We start from the raw sequence: 21502 nt of genomic DNA, 5'->3' as shown, positions 1-21502 counted from the left end.
CCAGACCATAATGCTTCCTCCTCCATGTTTGACAGTTGATGTTCCACACTGAGGAACCATCCTTTCTTCTACTCAACAGCGTACAAAAATCCTGTGTGATGAACCAAAGATTTCAAATGTTGATTCATCAGTCCATAATACCTTCTTCCAGTCTTCAGTAGTCCACTGGTCAAGCCTCTTTTTCTTATTCTGACGTCTTAGCAATGGTTTTCTTGCTGCAACTCCACGTGTCAAACCTGCAACTCCAAGTCTTTTCTTCATAATTGAAACTGAGACTTCTTACTACGACCACCATGAAGCTGTGCTTGAAGCTGTTGTCCTGTGAGCTCCTATCACCAAGCTGTTGACTCTCAGAAACTTGTCTTCTGATTCTGTTGTGGCTTTGGGTGTTCCAGACCTCTTCCTGTCAGAGTTTCCCCCAGTTTCTGAGCCTTTTGATGGTGAAGAAAACTGGACTCACTGACACTGAGTTTCTTCACAATTTCTCTGTAGGAAAGACCTACACATTTAAGTGTTATGATGGTCTGCCTCTCATTCTATTGTTATTTACCTTTTCCTCTCCATTTTTACAGCAACACACTACTTTCTGCAGTACAATACTGTTCAAATAATGCTCTGGAGGGAATGGTACCACGGTGTGCTCCAACACTACTTTTATGCAGACAGAGGGGGTTGGAAGTAATCAAGAAAATTTGGGACACATGTAGGATTTGGTGGCACCAACTTTCAAGGCTGCAAGAACAGCTTTAAGTTGTTAACCATTTATTGTTCCCCGAAAAAGGCTTTTGTATAATTCTGAAATGTGCATTGATTTAAAAATTTTTTTTATCCTCTGGCAGTTCACCGCTTACCTTTGTACCATTTCAAGCTATTCATTGGACATGAACTACTTGAATTAAAAAAAAAAAAACTAGAAAAAATGTGGCGTTCTAAAACTTTTGACCGGTAGTGGATATAACATATAGAAATTTCTACTTTTTGTTTGTAATTTTAGTAGACATTCAACTATAATTTAACAAAACAGAAAAAAATGTTTAAAAAAAAAAAAAAAATAAGTGTTTAAAGATTTTATGCATTTTTTACAGTGTGCTTATTTCACTGTTAGTGTGTCTTCTAGCAAATAACCTGCCTTGGATGGCTGTTGAGATTTAAATAAATAAAGAATGAATGGATGAATGAATGAACTGCAGCACCAGTGTGTGTCTTTATTTCACTTCTCCCAAACTAACACATGTAGCACAAGTTTTAACTTAAAAAAGATAAACATTTTAATGCAGCACGATTTTCAAACATCCGGGTCTGAGAAAGCTGCAAAATATTCCTTTAATTTCTTTTTTTCTAGGAACAGCTTCTAGTGATAGCAGCTGTGTGCAAATGGATACATTTAGATAAATAAATATTGCAACAACAAACATTCACTCTGCATTAGCCTTCATTTCCTCACCTTCAGTGGAATTTCTTTCTTCCAGCTCAGATTTAATTGACGGCTATGTTTATGTTTTTACTAGCAGGTATTTCAGGCTTCAGGTTCTTTTTCCTTTTCCAACAGGCAGGTGTTTGCGATGGCTGCCGTCACTGAGTAAGGGTCGCAGTTAGCTGCAGGCCGGCGGTCCTCGAAGTATCCCTTCATCTCCTGGGCCACCTGGCGGGAGATCCGGATACTGGCGCCTCGGTTGGCCACTCCGGAAGAGAACTCCTTGATACTGGCAGTTTCGTTTCGACCCGTGAGACGCCTGATGTTGTCCTCACCGCCACGTGGGTCGTAGACACGTATGTGTTCGGCATGTCTTTTGCCAAGTTTCGCGATGGCTTCCTCGATGTACCTGTCGTCAGAACAAAAGAGGTTTAGTTGGTGCTATGGAAGGCTGCTTCAGTGAAGCCATTTCAATTCAAAAAAATTTTAAGCTCTACTTGAAAACACACAAACCCAAGTCTTCAGGAGGCATGAGATGAAGTTCCTGGTTCCTCGAAAACGTCTGTGACTTCTCATATCCTACTGTGACTGAAACCTCGAACAGTTTGCCAAACCAAATTCTGCACTATCTTTGGCTAGTTACTTGTTTTGTCTTTCATTTGGTGCTAGCAAGGTTGCAAAATCAATAGTCTCAAAATGTTTGTGTAGATTCTCAGTCGTCCAGGTCACGGTAATCGTAGGAACTTCAGTCGAAATCAATTGGACTTCTCTTGTAGGTTCTGGAAGATGTGAATCAGTGATCAGAGAGGAATTTTCCCAATGGTTCACAACAAAAATGGTTCTCTTATAGCAACAAATCCACGAATCCTCTTACCTGCAGAGCTTTATACAAACTTTGATACCATTGAATTCATAGGAGCTTCTGGACTTCTCTTGTAGGTTCTTGAAGAAGTTTAACCTTCATCCAAGAGGCTTCTTCAGTTCTACCTGACTTATGGGGAGTTATAGAATTTATAGTCACTACCAGATGGTCCACCAACAATGACAGCAGTCACAGTGACTCAAGACGTTAACAATGGGGAAACTTTCTGCTGAGATACCTTATCACTTTGTTATATAACGTATGTGAGTCCTGGTCATTAATGGACCATTAGTCATGTGAGCTGGTATGACTATAAATTCTGTAACTCCCCATCAGTCAGTTAGAAGTGAAGAAGGTTCTAAGATGAAGGTGAAACATCTTCAAGAACCTACAAGAAAAGTCAAGTTGATTTCTGCTGAAGCTCCTAAGATTTCAGTGGTCTCAAAGATTCTATTAGGCTCTGTAGGTAAGAGGATTTGTGGCTTTGTTACTACAAGAGAACCATGTCAGTGGTGAATCATTGTTAAAATTTCTCTCTGATCGTTGATTTAAAACCTAAAAAACTGTATCTAACGTACATATTTTGGATTTTTTACCATGAAAATAATCCCTTCCTGCCTTAAGATGTTCTTGACGTAACTTGAAACCGTTGTTTCTTCTAGAAATTGTACAGGATTGGTTCTTTAGATTTGTTACATATGAAACAATGAAAGTCTGAATCTTTGTTGAAGATTATCAGTACGCTGAAGTTTAAAGGTGGAAAAGCTCAGTCATGATGTTGACTACATTGTTAAAATGCCTGTGTAAAAAAACTGAAAGTTTCACAAGAGTGACAGAAAAAAAAATAAACATGGAAAATTGTAAAAACTAGAGAAAACAGGTTTTGAAAAAACAAGCAAATATCAGTAAAATATTGATAGATTTAAATACAATTTAAAAAATATGTTATTTACAGTCAAATGTTGCAAAAGAATAAATTACCATTTATACAAATACAGGGGCTGGAGGTTGAGACAGTTAAAACAATTGCTTACCATTTTCAATCATTAATTAACATATTTTTTCTGTCATAGGGTTAAAAAAAATCTTTGTGTAAAAATGCAGATTTTTAATCAGGACATTAGCTACAGTTTTTTTTCTTTTTTTAATGGTTAACATGTAAATTAATCATTTTTTGGTGTAATTTTATCTGTAGTTTTACAAAACGCAGAATATTGTTTTAAAAAAAAAAAATTACAGGTGCTCACTTCAATTTTATAACCAAGTTGACATTTTAACAAGGTGGGAAAAAATGTGACTCGAAGTACAAAGGAAAAAAAATCTCTTTACATTCTTCTAGATCTCTTTTTGTTTGATTAAATATTTGTTGGAAAACAGAGCTGAAACAAAAAACGAGGTTGAAATTAAAGTAAAAACTAAAACGTATGAAAATAGTAGGATACCGCATCCGTTCATATTTTTTCTTTTAAATATTAAATATATAATATATAAATATATTGATTACAATTTGCTTGGAAACTTAGTGCAAGAAAAATTCGATGACGATTAAAGGAAAAGGTGCAAAAACATATCAAAATATAAAATATAAAAATCACAGAAATCATAAATAGAGAAGGATTCAGTGACAATGAAGTTGGTTACTGACATTTCATTGGATAACTCTATTTTTGTGGGTGTTATCATTTCCAATTCAAGTTTTATTGTGAAGGTTTACTCACTTCAGTCCTCCTTCCTCCCTCATCTGCTTGGTGCTGACGTTCGTGTGGCAGCCGGCTCCGTTCCAGTGTCCCGTCATCGGTTTTGGGTCAAATGTCGCGACGACTCCGAAGTCTTCACACACGCGATGCAACAGGAAGCGAGCGACCCAAAGGTGGTCGCCCATCTCGATGCCCTCGCAGACACCCACCTGGAACTCCCACTGAAGTCACAAGAAAGAGGGTGTGTGAAATGCTGGCATAACTCTACCAGTGTTGTTTCTTTCTGCTTTGAGTTAGATTAATAAAACTCACCTGAGATGGCATCACTTCAGCGTTGGTGCCGAAGATTTTAATCCCGGCGTAGAGGCAGGCCTTGTAGTGACACTCCACAATGTCCCGTCCATAGGCTCTGTCTGCTCCCACACCACAGTAGTAAGGGCCTGAAAGAGGGGGACAACAGGGGAGGCTGGGGAGACTAACTACATGGGAAACCTGTGCAAAAATTTAGAATAACCTGACAAATCAGCATATTTTTTCCTGTAACACTTTATGATAAGACATATTGCACAAAGAGTCTAGGAGCGATCTAAAGATTTTGTGTTGCCAGTTTGTAAAACATTTCATAGACAGATTCTCAAACTTTTCATCTACTCAGCTGCTTGTGAGAAGAAGTTCCCTTCTGGGATAATTTTAGAAATTACAAACATATCTACATGTCGATATGTATATCCATTATGCCATCTGTATATGAGAAAGGCAAATATAACCTTTGGTATATCCTTATTTATAACCTTGTTGTGCTTTTGTATTTCTGGTTTTGTTCCTTACTTTTGTTGATTTGCATGTAGCTGCTGTAATATGTGAATTTCCCCAATGAGGGGTCAGTAAAGTTGATTTTACCTTGTCTTGTCTTGTCTTGACTTGTCTTGTCTTATCTTATCTTTATTTCCGCATGGCTTTTGTTAGTAATCAGTGGAGTTTGTAGTTGAAAATTGGTTTGTTTGAACTGTAGATGCTCTGCAGACCATGAACCAGATAATGGACCGGAGATTTTTTGGAACTTGACCGCCCAGATTTTGTGTTTAGAAGTGGCTTATCATTGCTCTGTGCTCTACTAAACAGTGGGACCGTTTTTTTTTATTACTTTCCTTTTATGAACTGTACAAAAAGGACAACAGTGCCAGATGGTCTACCTTGGGGTGCTGGGTATCCATTTGCAGGCCAACTGAAAGGATGTCCGTCCACTCCTAAAAGCGTGTACTCCTGCTCCATACCAAACCAAATGCAGTGCTCTTTGATCTGCTCCATCACCTCGCAGCACTTCACTCGGTGGTTCGTTTCTAAACAGTAAAGACAAAATCCAGAACAACTCATTTGTCCTGACATCACTGAACAGGAGAAAAACAGCAAAACGTGGACAAAAAAGTGAGAAATTTACCGGCAGGCGAGCGGTCGTACTTGAGGACCTCACAGAGAACCAGTTTGTTTGGGTCGAGGGTGAACGGATCCCTGAACATGCAGACTGGAATGAGGTACATGTCGCTGTTGGAGTCTTTGGACTGGGAGGTGCTCGAGCCATCGAAGTTCCACTCAGGAATGTCTGACGGGTACAGAATACCAACAAGATTACATCAAAACATGTCTTCTAAACAGACTACAGAACTGGATTTATGACAAATGTTCATGAATAGTTTGTACTCAGTGCCCTAGAAAAACTGACTTATTTACTAAAAATAGAAAGAGCTTCACTAAAGGTAGAAACACCAAAATAGAAACAAATCACCTGCAGTAAAAGGGAACAAAATGGAACTAGTTAGTTTTGGAGAATACCATTAGGGGACACATTAAGAAATTTAAAAAATATGTATGAATGCTTGTGTAGTCCGCTATTGAGATGCCATTGAGCTTATTGAGGAACAACAATGCACATTTCAACTCCCAAATACTGATTGTCAAGCAGTTTTTCTCTTTATTTCTTTGTTCTTGGGTATTTGTGGGGCTGTAAAATTCCAACAGTTTAAACATTTCAAGCACTGCAGGGGTTTTTGTTGTTCAAGTTAAACATAAAATCAGCTGCACTGCTCAACTGGGTTGGGAATGACGTAATAATAAATTGAAATTAGTCTCTATGTACACTGGGCTGTACTTATCATCAGCCCCTGATTGTCTAAATGTGTGTAAAAATATCCAACGCAGGTTGTAGTACTTCTACAAACAAAGAAAGTAGAGCAGCGGTATGTAGACTATTGAAATCAAACACCTTAAACTCAGCAGCTGACAGACAGAACATAAAGAGAACAATGAAAAGAATGAATGAGAAAGTGCATAAACTGCTGTGTGGATTTTATTGCAGGAGTTTTAACTAGTAGGTGAAAACATTTCAGGATTAGAAAGAAAGAAAGAAAGAAAGAAAGAAAGATTTTTTTAAATAATAAACACTTCATTTCCTGCATTCTGGGAAATGTATACACCCATTTGTGCCTTTTACACATTAATTGATGGTGTAAATATCTTTATGTAAATTAAAACAAAGTTCAAGCATCAAGTGACAACTCAAAGTGTAAAGATTATATAGAGGGAATGAATGCAGGTGTAGTCCACCTATTGAGATGTCTTAGAATTTTATTGAAGGAAGAAAGATACAATAATACATTTTCAAGTATAAACAGAACTAACTGTTTTCTATACTTACACTCTTTATGCTAACCTAAACAGCCTCTGGACATAGGTTGTATTTACTGTGCAAGCAAAGAAAGTGAAAGAACACACTTTGCAAAGTGTGAAGTGTTAAGTGCTCAGTTAAAAATCAAGCTTTGTTCATAATCCATCAAGTACAATTGTCACCTGTGACTAAACTATCTCCACTGAGTCAGTGTACTGAACAGCAAATATTTGTCTATTAATATTTGCATATTCTCCAGCTTTAAAGGCGACATGTTACACCTGCACTGTGCACAATGTAGGTGTAACATGTGGGTGTATTTAGCTGATCCCTTTAAGAAATTTTCAAATGTCACAATTAACCCTCAATTTTTACATTCAGTGCCTCAGATTTCCCATAATTCTCTCTATCAGGGGGCGTCTTAAATGACCCTTAAATAAGCTATTAACCCTTTTAGCACTATAATACTCATTTCCTCATTTCCACTCATTTCCTCCCTTTTCCCACACCACTCAGTCATTACCATAATGCATGTAATAGCACCAGAAAGCTCCGTTTCACAGCTTTCAGGGGCAGTTTGAATGATAAAAATTGCACAAAGTAGCGAGGAGTTACAGTAATTTGAAATACACATGCGCCGAGGTGTCACCGGTGATCCCTGTGGTTTTAAAAGGGTTAAGGTCTTAAAGGTTTTCACACAAGAGCAGTATGAAGCACGAAATTAGCCAGTTAACATACTCCATACATGTTTAGAATATCTTGATATCAAAAGAGCTTTAAAAGTGCAGAGTTAATGGGTGAAAAATGACCTTTGATGTAATAAAATTACATAAAATATTCAGTTTTAGGCCACCAGAGGTTATAAATCATTAAAAAACTGGGGGTCATTTACCTTCTATGGACTGTGGCTCTTCGTCCAGAGTCCTGGTCTTGTTGCGAAGCCCCTCTCCACTGCCGTCGATCCAGATGTAGGTGACCTGACACTTCCCTCCCTGAGGCAGGTTCATGTACTGCTGCCGGACGGCCTTGTTGAGGCGAGAACTGAGCGACACCGACGCCATGGTCACCTGCAGTCACAGAGGATTCATATTAAAGCTCAGGTTGTTGTTATTTCATGTGGCATTTTTCTTTTTCTACACATTCACCTGTGTTTCACACCAGATCAGACACTTCTTCAGGCTCAGTTCGCTCCAGAAACATTCTACAAAGTTCTTCTAATGTTTTTATCTGGAATTTGTTGTCCTAGTTCCCAGAACTTTCTTCTTAAAGATAGAATAAATAAAGACATTCTAAAAATGTTTGGTGGTGACGGTTAGGGTTGGAGAACGTTCTTTCGAAACATTTTATAGACATTTGTTAATATATCACACTAAAACATAAAAGATAAAAAAAATTCTGCCATCAAAGATCTCGATCATGCTGCACTGAGAACATTTTTTCAATACAGGTTTGAGAATGTTCATCCTTTGTTATCATAGTACATTGTGAATTTAATATATCAGGAACTTCTGGAGAAGTTAGAAGTTGCAATTTTGCTTTAGGAGCATTTTCATAGTTATCAGAGAACATTGTGGATGTTTTATAGAAGAACATACTACAATGTGTTCCTTCACTGCAGGCAGAATGTTCCACTTTTGTTCCACATTACAGGAACATTTTATTAAAATAATCTAAAACCCTGATAGCATCTGGAAAACAGATGTTATCATTTTATGAAAAGTTTTTCTTTAAAACATTCGAACTTGTAAGGAAAGTTGTGGAGTGGGACTTTTTCTTTCTTTCTTTCTTTCTTTCTTTCCTTAATTGACCTTCACGATCACTACAATCCTGAAATGTTTTCACCTACTACTTAAAACTCCTGCAATAAAATCCACACAGCAGTTTATGCACTTCCTCATTCATTCTTCTTTTCATTGTTCTCTTTATGTTCTGCCTGTCAGCTGCTGAGTTTAAGATGTTTGCATTCAATAGTCTACAAACCACTGCTCTACTTTCTTTGTTTGTAGAAGTACTACAACCTGAACTGGATAGACAACCAGTGACTGATGATAAATACAGTCCAGAGTTTATAGAGACTAATTAATTATTATGTCATTCCCAACTCAGCTGAGCAGCCCAGCTGGTTTTATGTTTAACTTGAACAAAACAAAACCCTGCAGGGCTTGAAATGCTTGAACAGCTGGAACTTTACAGCCACAAATGTTCATAAATACCCAAGAACAAAGAAATGAAGAGAAAAAACTGCTTGAAAATCATAATTTGGGAGTTGAAATGCACATTGTTGTTCCTCGATGAACTCGACGGCATCTCAATAGGCGGACTACACATGCATTCATACCCAAGAACAAAAAATAATTTTCAATTTTTTTATTAATATCTACTGAAACCAAACCTTCAGAAATATGCCTCAATTGTTACTTTATTGAACTAAAAATGGGGAATAATTTCATGTGTTTGTTTGGTGCTTGTAATATATACATATAAAGCAATTCAAAGTAATTTAAAACTTACTGTAATTACACAATTTGCATAAAAACATGAAGTTTTTTCATTTGTACCTCATCAATTATCATGTATTTTCCACAATATGTGTTCTTTACATTTATAATGTACTTGTAAAGTCAGAATTGTTTGTTTCACATTTTTATGCATAATCCAATTTAAAGTTTTGCTATATTTATATTTTCTTATTATTTTCTTTCCTCCTTCATGCTTGTTTGCTCAATAACTGAAATATTCTTAACTTTAGCAGCTAGAAAAAAGGTTTTAAATACATATTTTATGACTAATTATTGGCACAAATATTCAAACTTTATACTTTCAGCCAGATATTCATAGTACAACATTTAGTTAGACTTTTTCTTAAGTGTATAAACCCACTCCTCGAAAAAAAACTTTAGAGCTTCCTGATGGATTTTCTGAATTTCTGGTTATCAGAACTGCATTTTATTTACTTATTTTTTTTTAATTAAAGCAACTTAATCTAAATAAAACTCATAAATATTGGGACTTACTGTGTTCCAGGTGACTTCAGGTGTTGTGAAGTGTTAGGACTAGAAGGCTGGTTGTTTGACGTGCCTGAACCTGTTTGTGATATTTAACTAGAACTGGCTGATGACACCAGCACATGTGTTCTCCACGTAATCTGACATTTACATGTCAAAGGCTTCCTGCAGGGGAAGGAGTGGTAATTCATGTTTCCATCACATCCTCTACGATGTTTGCATCAGATAAAATCAGGTCCCACATGACTCGAAACAACGCGATTCAAAAATTCTTGCTTCTCTTCTGTAGAAAAACATAATCGAGAACGCCTTACATAAACACTTTTACACAGTCGCTGCACATAAAACTACAACGCTGGATCCAAATCTACATCCAAACCTGTTCTGTCCTCCTTAAAAAAGTCTGTAAAAAAAAAAGTGAAAGATATGTTTAAAAGAAATACAGTAAATACTCTCACACTGCAAAACAGGGTTAAAGTGGATAAAACAAACAACAACAACAGCAGCAACAACAAATAGCAATACCTGTGAAAAAAAACAAACAAAAGAAGTAAATTAATAATTATATTTTGAAAAAAAATTCTTATTTAAATATACTACTAATACTACTACTACTACTACTACTACTACTACTACTACTACTACTACTACTACTAATAATAATAATAATAATAATAATAATAATAATAATAATAATAATAATAATAATAATAAAAACAAGAATTACCACTTTGGTTCATTTAGTTTTCGATGTAAACCTTATGCAGTTTAGAAAATTTTGTTTTGTTTTTGTTGTTGTTGTTTTGTTGTTGTTTTTTTTACAATAAACATGTAAATCATTACTTTTTTATGTTATTTTTCTCCATATCTGTGATTTAACACAAATGGGGGAAAAAAGAAAAAAAAACAATAATTTATTTACTTAAAAAAACCAAACACATAATTTTAGTTTCAAATATCAGAACATATTTAGATATTTATGCTGATTTAAATATAGTTTTAAAAAATTTTAATTTTATGGTCAAAAGTTGTAAAAGAATTAATTACCAATTGTTTAAAAAAAAAAAAAGGCATTTTATTGTGAAAGTTTTTTTTTTTTTTTTTTTAAAGTTGCTTTAGTTTTCTAGATGTTATCTATAATCTAACAAAACGGGTAAAAATAGTGAAATGACACTTTTTTCCCCAATTATGAATCTATAATATACAGAATTTGTCTTTCAAATGCTGAAAAATAACCTTCTTGCTGATTTAAATGTAGTAAATAGCATATTTTTTGGGGTTAAACACACATAAATTAATATTTCTTTTATGCTAGTTATTAGCTAGTTATTATCTGTAATTTAACAAAACAGGCTAAATCTCTAAAATAACAGTAAATTGTTCAAAAATATATGTAGTTTCAGTGTGTATATTAAAACAAAGAAAACCAATAAGTTAATCAGATCGCTGCACAGGCAGAGCTGATGCTACCATCAATCCCCATGAGAAATTAGAACAAAACTATCTGCTGTTTGCTGAGCTTTGAGTCCTGCTGTTCACTGAACACAATTAAAACCTGGAAGCTGCTGCGATGTTCAGTTTGTGTCCTATTAGCTGTTCTGAGATCAGGCAGGCAGGTGGAAATTCAACAACCACTGCAGAAAAACACGTTTTCAGGGAGTGCCGAGTTATGGTTTGTTTAATGGTTTCAGATCTGTCTAATGTTCCATTCGTTCAGCTGTTAAAGCGGTTGGTTAACCCTGTTTAACCTGCAGGAGTTCCTGAAGGCTCCCGTCATGTGTTCCATTGTCATAAGGAAATAGCTGCATTGCTCACGTTGGTACTGCAGGAATGAAAATCTGTCAAGATGCCAAGGACAACTGTCATGTGTGATGACCTCTTAAATACAGTTTGGAATGCGGTCAAAAGTAGTTGAGATCGCTTCCAAGACCCTGACATCAAAATGGTAATCTGCTACAGGGTTTCTGCTCTGTACACCGCCACAATGGATCTGAAATGAAACAACCAAGATGAGTGTTAAGTTCAGACTTTCAGCTTTAATTTGAGGGCATTTACACCCAAATCAAGTGAATGGTGCAAGAATTACAACACATTTTATATGTAGACTCTACCTTTTCAGAGGGCCAAAAGTAACTGGACAATTGGCTTCTCAGCTGTTCCATGGCCAGATGTGTGTTATTCCCTCATTATTTCATCTCCAAGGAGCAGATAAACGGTCGAAAGTTCATCTCAAGTGTGGAATCCGGTGCGGTCAGCGCTCAATATGAAGTCCAAAGAGCTGTGAAGCAAGCCGTCATTTGGCTGAAAAATCCAAACAAACCCATCAGAGAGATAGCAGAAACATTAGGTGTGCCCTGATCCACTGTTTGGTACATTCTTAAAAAGAAAGAACGCACTGGTGAGTTCAGCTACACCAAAAGACCCCAAAGACCAAGAAAACCAGTGTGTGGATGACAGAAGAATCCTTTCCCTGGTCAAGAAAAACCCCTTCACAACAGTAGGCCAGATCAAGAACACTCTCCAGAAGGTAAAAGACGACAATTAAGAAAAGACCTCAAGATGTTTTATCCATACAAAAGATAAGGACTTTCATTTGGGAGTATGGAGTGGTATAGATTCTCCAAATTGCTTCTTGTTTTAGGTATTTTGTGTTTTTGGAGATGAAGGAGTTTTAAGACTAAGTTTAATGAACCCACAAGGTTCACAGTTTCTACCACTCTTCTACAACAATCAACCACAACCACCTGTTGAACTTTGTGAATAAAAGGGTGTTTTACAACATTTACTGCAGCGTCTTTGAAGCTGTAGATATTAAAATTTGACAAGCAGCAGCCCAGAATTACAAGTTAAAGCTAAATTTGGCCTCCAGTTTGGAATACCAACCTCCGTTTGTTCTTTCAGTAAGTGGGTGTGCATCATTAAATGTGTATTATATAAGCTAGGAACATTATTGGGCTACAAAACAAAATGGATCAAACCAGGCGATCAGGTCAGAAGGCATCTGATGTGTTGTTGAACTACCCGAAAGGACAGGCAACACCCTCAGGTTCCTCCCTTTAAAAGACGGGCTCTAACTATGGATCGTTTGTGCTGATTTTGGCCTTCGTCAGTGCTTTTGGCGAGCAGCGAGCAGCAGACTTGATGCACAACATTCTTCTGCACGTTTTGGTTTCCCTTGTCATGCAACATGCCAGATATGTTCAGGATTATCTGCCATCTAAGCAAACAGCGAGAAAGTGGAGAAGAAACTGATGAATTTACACTGAACCAACACATTCATTTAAAAAGTATGATGAGCTCAGGTTAATCTTCAAAACAAACTAAACAAAAAACAATCTACAGAATTAACGTGTTCAGCTCTGAAACTTCTGCATCAACCTCAACGCTATGGAGAGAATTCCATCTGTGCCAGAACAATTTAAAATTACAGTTAAGGTTTGTTGTGTTTAATTGTGTAACAGTAATTAAATCTACTGTTGCTGTCGGTAAGACATTCAGACAGACATTCATCGTTAGCAACGCAAACAAAGCTGTCATTTTGACCTTTAGTGAAACACAATTAGCGCGCACAAGAACACTGGGTGTGTCTGAGATATTTACATCTACCTCACAATTATGATTCAGTGAAACCCTGACAGTTGACAGGTTGGGCGATCACGTTGCTATTTGACTTCTCACAGCGTATCTAGATGACTTTGCAATCTTTTATGTTGTCCAATGCTTTGGTTTGTGACCAAATACTGTAGAAAACATATTATAACTATATCACTTAATCATAAAATGTTTTTAAAAAATCACCTGGTTGGAGATTTTACCCTTTATTGCTTTTCAACACTAAAATTATGATCAATTTAATTTGGGTTTCTGGACAAGGAGTTACCAAAAAAGACTCTTTCATGTCAAAGTAAAAAGCGGTTTCTCCAAAATCCCCAAATAAATACTGAAATCTTATGTAAAAACATATTTTAGATAATACATACTTAAATTAATGGCCATTTTTTTTGTAAAAATCTGTTTTCACTTTGACATGGAAGGGTCTTTTTTTGGTAAATTCTTGTCAAGAAAAAACATAGTAACTTTGACATGATTTATTACTGAAAAACAATACTATTGGTAATCTTTCAAGGGAGGTGAATACTCTTTAAAGGCACTGTAAATGTTCAATGATTCAAAATTGCATCATACTACAGTAGCTGCATTAGTCAATGTAAGTTGAACTGTTGGTTATTTGTCGTTATGTCAAATTAAAAACATTTAGATTCACTATATTAAAAAATACAGGCTCCACTGTAGCAACAAATTCAGCCCACCTTTCACAAATAGATTCATATCTTTTATTTTTATCTGTATCTCATATGTCGACCTTTATTTTCAATGACAGAATCAATCCTCATTGACAGTGAGGACACCAAATCTCTGTTCTCTATGTTCTTTCTTTCTTCAAGGACTATTTATTTTCAGCTGCTCTCTGCTGGAAACACCTTTTGAACTCACTCAGCCTCGTAGCTGCATGAGTGCACATAGAGCCGAAGCAATTTATCTTGATGTCATCTGGCCAAAGAATGTGTTCAGGCTTCTATTAATGCTCTTTACAGAAGTTTCAACCTGCAGTTTCCTGCTAAAGTGAAAGGAAGGGTTCTATTATTGGACAGCTTTTATAGAGGTTGTCATTATATAACGTCCTTCACAGTGTCTGAGCCGCCACAGAAACTCTGATTTCCATTGATAAGCCCTGAGCCAAGTCGAAGCATTCACTAATTTGTTTTTCAGATCAATGCAGGCAGCTGTCTGTTATCCATGGTGTCATTTTAGGACGGTCACCGTAGCCCTGATTAGTGGCACTACGGCTAATTCTGTACCTCCTGATTACTGCTGCATAACAGATTTTTAGTCCATCATAGATCTTTTTGAAGTCTTACAATCAGATATTTAGCTTCCTCTGGTAATTAATTTCCACATGAAGCCATGATGCAGACATGTAGGTATTTTAGTACAACCTCTGCAGCCCTGATTAGTGCACCATGGCTCATTCTGCATTTATCTAGTATATGCTGATCACTGTTTCAGCTGTTTCAACTGATTTTTATTTGGTCATCGATCTCTCTGTATCATTTTTCATCTCTGTGAAGTGTCACAGTCAGATTTTTCAGTTTTGTTTGTTTTTCATGTGCAGCCAGGTTGTGGACATGCAGGTAGACACAATTCACTGGTCCAAAACGGAGAGGGTTCTGGTGTTCAAAGTCATTTTATAACCAAGTTTATAATTAGAAATCACACATTTACTCAGTTTTGTTAGATTGAGCTTCTACTCTGAGGCTTCTATTTCTAATTAATTTAATTAATGCAACTATTGAGAGGTGATTCAGTTTGAACCATTTGACATTTAAGTGACATTATATCTGCCGTTAAAATCTAAGTATCCATCCTACACATAGAGCTGCTTGTATGACTCCAGGCATTTTGTCTTGTATAACCCACCTAACAGTGAGAAAGAAATGACATTCTCTTCATTACTTGGTCGGTATAAGCAATTAATCAATCAGTCAATCAATCAAAGAAAATATCTTGCAGAAGCAGTTCTGAGATGTAATATATTCTGGCTGTAAATCCAAGAAAGATTCTTAATCTCATCTGCAGAGCTCTGACTCGCTCAGTCGTCTTCCAGCCTTCATTTAGTTTAAACAGTATTTTAATCGGCAGCTGTACAGACGTCTGGTACCAAACTATGGTTGGTCCTACAAAGAATTACCGTATTAGTAGTTTTTAGCTGATAAAAATCTGCACCATCCCTTGAAAGTTACTTGACTTCACCATTAGAGGTTATTTTTGTGTACTATTTTGGTCTTTATTTGATTTTTGACAGTACAAGGAGACACAAGTCAAAGTTCCCTGACCTCAGGCAAACACAGAAGATGGTATCTACATGGTCAGTATTAGACAAATAAGAAGACAAATACCGAGAATAACCGATGCTGCTGGCTTTAAAAAGCAAAAGAACTAAACCAACAAAATAATACGCTTGAAGCAACGTCTGCGTAAAGAAAGTAAAGAGTAGAAAAGAGACTCAGGTGTTGGTTATGTAGGTCACGAGTTTGACTTGTAATGCTGCATTTTTGGACCTTTTTTCTATCATTCTTTGAGCAATTTGGCATCTTTGACAGAATTCCCCTCCAGTAAAGATGTCAAAGACAGAAACAGCCACAGTAGTAAATGGTTCAAATGCCCAGATGTGCAGTTAAGTGAAGGGTGAGGATGAACCGGATCAGGCTTGTCCACCGGTTCACACCCAGAATTCTTTAATGTGTCCATATATGTCTGTTGTCTCGGTTCATCAGGCTTTTCTCACGATGCGTCCATACTTCCTCAGGTCTCGGCCTCCTTGGCTGGACCGGACTGACTGGCTGCTCGTCCTCCAGGCTCCCTGACACACCCGGGCGCTACCGGAAGATTTAGAGGGAAAACCACAGCGTTAGAGATCAGTAGCTAATCTTTGATGATAACAGGAAGTTACATCTTTTTATCTGCAAACAACATCTGATTCATCTACAGTTTATCTTTCAACACGGATAAAAAAAAAACTAGTTCACAGGGTTGGAACAAGGAAATGATTCACGGAAAGTTTAAGTCAACGTGGCGTCTCTGAATTTACAGTCTTCCGCGGAAAACACAGGATAAATAACGTTTTCCCACTTTGTTATTTATTGTAAACATCGCAGCACATTTTAATCTACTTACTTTGGTTGGAGGCTGTTACAATTTTTTAGTTCCACAAAAGTTCTGAGAAAGTTCCACAAATGTTTTCCAAAGTCTTCTTTTAGTTCCCAGAATGTTCTTCTTGAAGGCATGTAGAGCATCTTAAAAAGACGTTCTAAAAATGTTTGGTGATAACAGTGTAAAACTGATATGCCCTAATGTTCTCAAATGTTCAGATGCACTGAGAATGTTCCTCCTTTGTTGTCATGTAACACTGTGGGAACATTTTATAGTTCTCTCAACAACATCTCCAAAACATCTTCAGAACATTGCAGCCAGAATGTTCCACCTTAGTAAAACATCACAGTACAGGAACGTCTTAAAAAATGCTCTGTCATCTGAGGTCTCAAATGTTCTTTTGAAAGTTTTGCGTTCCCTCAAGAAAAGGTAAAATGTTCCACCTTTAATACATCATATTATAGGAACGTTTTAAATGGTCTATATAAACATTGTGAGAATGTTTTACAGAAGATTGTTCTATCATGTGTTCTTCAACAACATCTTCAGAACATTGCAGGCAGAACATTCCACCTTTGTTAATGCATTGCAGTGCAGTAACATCACCTGAGGTCTCAGAAACACCTTAAAAAGTTTCTTGAATGTTGCAGTGATGTTTTCGCTGTCGAAACCTATTAAAGAAGAACGTTCTATAATTTGTTCCCCTCAATTAAGATGGAAAACGATGCACCTTTAATATATTAGATTGTAGGAACGTTGTAACACGTTCTGAATAAGAAACATTTCATAATCTAAAAGTCTCAGTAGCTTCTGGTACATTCTTTGTAATGTTGGTTGGAGAATGTTCTTCCTTTGTTATCATGGAACGTTGTGGGAATGTTGTATAGAGTCTATAATGTGTTCTTCAACAACATCCCCAAGACATCCTCAGAACATCCTCAGAACATTGCAGCCAGAATGTTCCACGTTTGTTAATAGATCACAGTACAGTAATGTTTTATAAAGAACATTATGCATTAAAGAACATTCTTCCTTTGTTTTCATTGTGGAGATATTTTGCAGAAGAACGTTCTATACTGTGTTCCCCCAACATCGTCAGAACATTACTTTTGTTGATATATGACATTACAGGAACATTTTATAAAAATTGTCTGATAACATCATATTGGTTTGAGAACATTCCTCCTTTGTTATTATAGAACATATCCTGTGTTCCTGAAAACATTATATTAACTTCATAGGAACATTACTGGAACTAAAAGTGTTCTTGAAACGTTCTTTGGACATTTGATTGAAACATTTCCTTTAAAAATGATTATAACTTGTACGTAATGTTATCCAGTGTTGCAGGAACGTTCTCTGTCAGCTGGACAGGAACTTTAATTCCAGTTAGTGGTGGCATTTTAGATGATGTTTGCCTCCAAGCTTGAGGAAACAGTTCGTGTTTTCTTTCTGGGTTTAATCTGGCAATGTTCCACGGGCACAGAGCCAGTTCCAGAGAAACAAAATGTTCCTCTGAGTCAACAGTAAAGTATGTGGTTCTGTGAAATCCTATGTTTTGCTCTTTTATTTTTTCAGTTCTGTGACAAAACATCCTAAACTCAAAGATCATTACTAGCTTTTTTATTACAGATAGCCAACAGAAAAGCGGAATCTTTCTGCACAATATGTGTCATAGAACAGAACATTAGATCTTCATGTTGAGGGATCACATTAAAGAACATTCTTCTATAAAACACTGTTACAGTGACAACAAAGGCAGAACCTTCTCAAAAAATCCTTCCCAGATGTTATTGAGGCAGATTGGATACAGAACATTTTTTGACGATATGTAAGGTGGAACATTTTCCCTTTTTGTTGAGGGAACACATTGTAGAACATTTATTACCACAATGACGACAAAGGGAGGATGTTCTCAATGCAACATTCAGACAATGTTATCAAGGTGTTATCAACACGTCAGATGATGGAACGCTCAAAATGTATATTAACAAATGTGGAACATTTCTCCTGCAATGTTCTGAGAACATTTTGGGGATGTTGTTGATGCTGCCCGTTATAGAACGTTCTTCTACAACTTGTTTGTTTATTATGTCATAAATGTTTCAGAAAAGAGGTTCTCGATGCAACATTTGGATAAGGTTTCAACATGTTATGGAGACAGAACAATACAGAACGTTCCTGTACTCTGATATATTAAAGGTGGAACATTTTCCTTTTTGTTGAGGGAAAACATTGCAGAACGTTAATTTCCTCAAGGAGGACAAAGGAAGGAGGTTCTTCCTTTGGATAACGTTTCAATATGTTATGGAGACTTCAGATGACAGAACACTTTTTATACAAAATGTTCCTGTACTCTGATACATTAAAGGTGGAACATTTTCCTTTTTGTTGACAGAACACACTGCAGAATGTCCTTGATGCAACATTCAATGTTTTCAAGACGTTATCAATGCATCAATGACAGAACATTCAAAACATTCCTGTAATGCAATACATTAGGTGGAACTTTCCTCCTGCAATGTTCCAAGGACGTTTTGGGGATGCTGTTGAGGCAGCGTTCTTGTACTCTGATATATTAAAGGTTGAACATTTTCATTTTTTGTTGAGGCAGCACATTGTAGAACATTAATTACCACAATGATAACAAACGAAGGATGTTGTCGATGCAACATTCAGAAAATGTTTTCAAGATGTTACCAACGATCACATGAAAGAACGTTCAAAACGTTCCTGCAATGCAATATATTAACAGAATTTGCAATCATTGCTTCCTACTTTGGTGATGTTGTTAAGGGAACACAATATAGAACCAATAGAACGTTCCCACAATGTTCCACAGTGTTACATGGCAACAGGGAAGAACGTTCTCAGTGTAGCTCAGCTTTGAGAACATAAAGGTACAACAAAGTTAGCACCAAACATTTTTAGAACATCTGTCTTGTCCTTCAGAAGAACATTGTGGGAACTAAGACAGAACTGCCTGCAGAAAACATTAGTAGAACTTTGCAGAACTTTCTCAGAACATTTTTGGAATAAAGACAGTTCTAGCTGCAGTATCCTTAAAACCTTCTCTGAACGTTAGATTAGACTGTTCTCCTTAGAACTTGTAGGTAACGTTGTGGGAACGTTCCGTGCTGTCGGGGTTCTTCCACTCGGACCCACCTGGTGCGCAGCAGCGGTCCTGCGGCTCGTTTCCTGGGTTTGGCGCTCTGTCTGCGGTACTGCATCCAGCCGCACACCAGCTCGTGCGCGATCATGACGTAGAGCAGGAAGATGAGCACGGCGGGATCCATGCGGGCGCGCGCACCGCTGGATCGGACCCGGCTGGTCCTGACTGAAGCCGAGCCGAACCGAACCGAACCGGGCTGCCTGCTGGAGGCTCCTGCAGGACTGCTGAGGATGAGGATGGTGACGAGGATGAAGAGCAGAGGGCCTCGTGCACAAGTTGCCGCTCCAACTTCAGACACTCAAGTCGCGAGACACCGACAGCTGCCGCGGCGGTCGCGCGGATTCCACCCATGACAACGACACGCGCGCATCCTCCGAAATCATGAGTTCATCCCGAATCACGCGCTGATTCCTGTCGGCGTCTCTGTGACAACAGCAGGAGGATGTTGCCGTAGAGACGCCACCGTTGCTAAGGGCAGGATGTCGTCATCCCGCTTCCTGAGGAGCAAAATGAGGAGCATCAGCGTCCATTCATCCTCTGAGGCAGAGCGGGAAGCTGGTTCAGGGTTATTTTCTATGAATACGTTTATTAATCAGATAATTAAACAGATGTTTAGTCCAAACATGTGCCCTGTAAATGTGACCTGTGTTTAGGAGTATCTTTTGAACAATTTACGGTGTTTTACAGTTTTCCCCTGTTTTGTTAAATTACGGATAATTAGTAAAAATCAAGAAAAAAGGTTTAATTTAGACATTAACCCTCAAAACAGGTCAAAACTCTGAGTAATGTCATACAATATTAATGTAACAACACTATGATAATGTAATAATACATTTGTTCCTTTACCAGCTTATTATTGTATTTTTGTATTTAAAAAACTGCAACATGCAGATTTTAAAAAAAAGTATAGTCTATTAAAGATTGAGAAAAGCTAAAAATTTTAAACTGTTACTTTACAATTTCCCCCTGTTTTGTTAAATTACATATACTAACTAGCAAAACCACAGAAAAAAGGGTTTAATTTACATGCTAATCCCCCCAAACAGACCAAAACTTTGAATAATGTCATACAATAGTAATGGAATAATAGTAAGATTAGGTAATAAATAATGCATTTGTTCTTTTACAAAACTATAATTACACTATTGTTGTTGTTACTGTATTGGAATCAGAAAAAAAACGTCTATTTTGCATATTGTTGGAAAAATTATGTATATTAAGGATTGAGGAAAAAAGTTGTTTTACAGACTTTACCGGTTTTGTTAAGTTACAGATAAATAGTAAAAAAAAATATTAAAATAAATCACAGAAATAAAGGTTTAATTTAAACGTTAACCTCCAACACAGGTCAAAACTCTGAATAATGCCAGATAATAATAATGTAATATTATTATGATAACGTAGTAATGCATTTGTTAATCAGCAAAAAAAAAAAATGCAATTGTGAAGATTTTTTGAAAAATTATGTATATTAAGGATTGAGAAAAGGTATACAAAAATGTTGGTTATTATATTATATTATATTTTATAATATATTATATTATATTATTTTATATTATATTATATTATATTATATTATATTATATTATATTATATTATATTATATTATATTATATTATATTATATTATATTATATTATATTATATTGTGTATATCGAAAAAAAAAGATCTGACAGATTTTTATCATTATCTGAAAGATAACGATTACTATTTAGGACCGAAAATTGTAAATTATTTTACATTTTACTGTTACAATTTTGTTTTTTTTTTTTTAAAAACACACTTTTTCTTATTTATTTTTAAAACCATTTTAACAGTATTACAGCATTTTTAAAATTCATTTATTATTTGATACGGTGATTTTTTTTCAATTTTTTTGTACATAATTCTTTTCTCTTTTAGTGTAAATGCAGCTTAATAATTTTAATGCTAATTATTTTTTATTGCTGCATTATCTACTAGTTTTTTAAAAACTTTTT

The 21502-nt window shown here is 36.3% G+C and overlaps 1 protein-coding gene and 1 long non-coding RNA gene across 2 annotated transcripts; both read right to left on the bottom strand.

Annotated features, from left to right (window-relative positions):
- Positions 1-1180: 1180 nt before the first annotated feature.
- LOC111571551 (glutamine synthetase-like) lies at positions 1181-9793 on the bottom strand. Its single transcript, XM_023274779.3, has 7 exons — positions 9650-9793; positions 7528-7702; positions 5412-5573; positions 5167-5313; positions 4286-4413; positions 3995-4194; positions 1181-1823 (listed from the first exon to the last, which is right to left on the bottom strand). The coding sequence occupies exons 2-7, from the start codon at positions 7694-7696 to the stop codon at positions 1517-1519; spliced, it is 1113 nt and encodes a 370-aa protein (XP_023130547.1). The 5' UTR covers positions 7697-7702; positions 9650-9793; the 3' UTR covers positions 1181-1516.
- A 971-nt stretch (positions 9794-10764) lies between these two features.
- Positions 10765-20914, bottom strand: LOC129350903 (uncharacterized). The gene is made up of 3 exons (XR_008604481.1): positions 19517-20914; positions 11752-16077; positions 10765-11630 (listed from the first exon to the last, which is right to left on the bottom strand). It is a non-coding gene; the product is annotated as an uncharacterized LOC129350903 (long non-coding RNA).
- Between the last annotated feature and the right edge of the window lie 588 nt (positions 20915-21502).

This window comes from Amphiprion ocellaris, chromosome 17 (genome assembly GCF_022539595.1).
Source record: "Amphiprion ocellaris isolate individual 3 ecotype Okinawa chromosome 17, ASM2253959v1, whole genome shotgun sequence".
Taxonomy (NCBI): Eukaryota; Metazoa; Chordata; class Actinopteri; family Pomacentridae; genus Amphiprion; species Amphiprion ocellaris.
This window is presented reverse-complemented; position numbering and strand designations above follow the sequence as displayed.

Excerpts from the sequence above, each read along its gene's own strand:
- LOC111571551 (XM_023274779.3), bottom strand. The coding sequence starts at position 7,696 with ATGGCGTCGGTGTCGCTCAGTTCTCGCCTCAACAAGGCCGTCCGGCAG. Across the intron at positions 5,574-7,527 it reads AGAGCCACAGTCCATAGAAG|ACATTCCTGAGTGGAACTTC; the intron begins GTAAATGACCCC and ends TGTACCCGTCAG. Across the intron at positions 4,414-5,166 it reads TGGATACCCAGCACCCCAAG|GCCCTTACTACTGTGGTGTG; the intron begins GTAGACCATCTG and ends CCCCTCTTTCAG.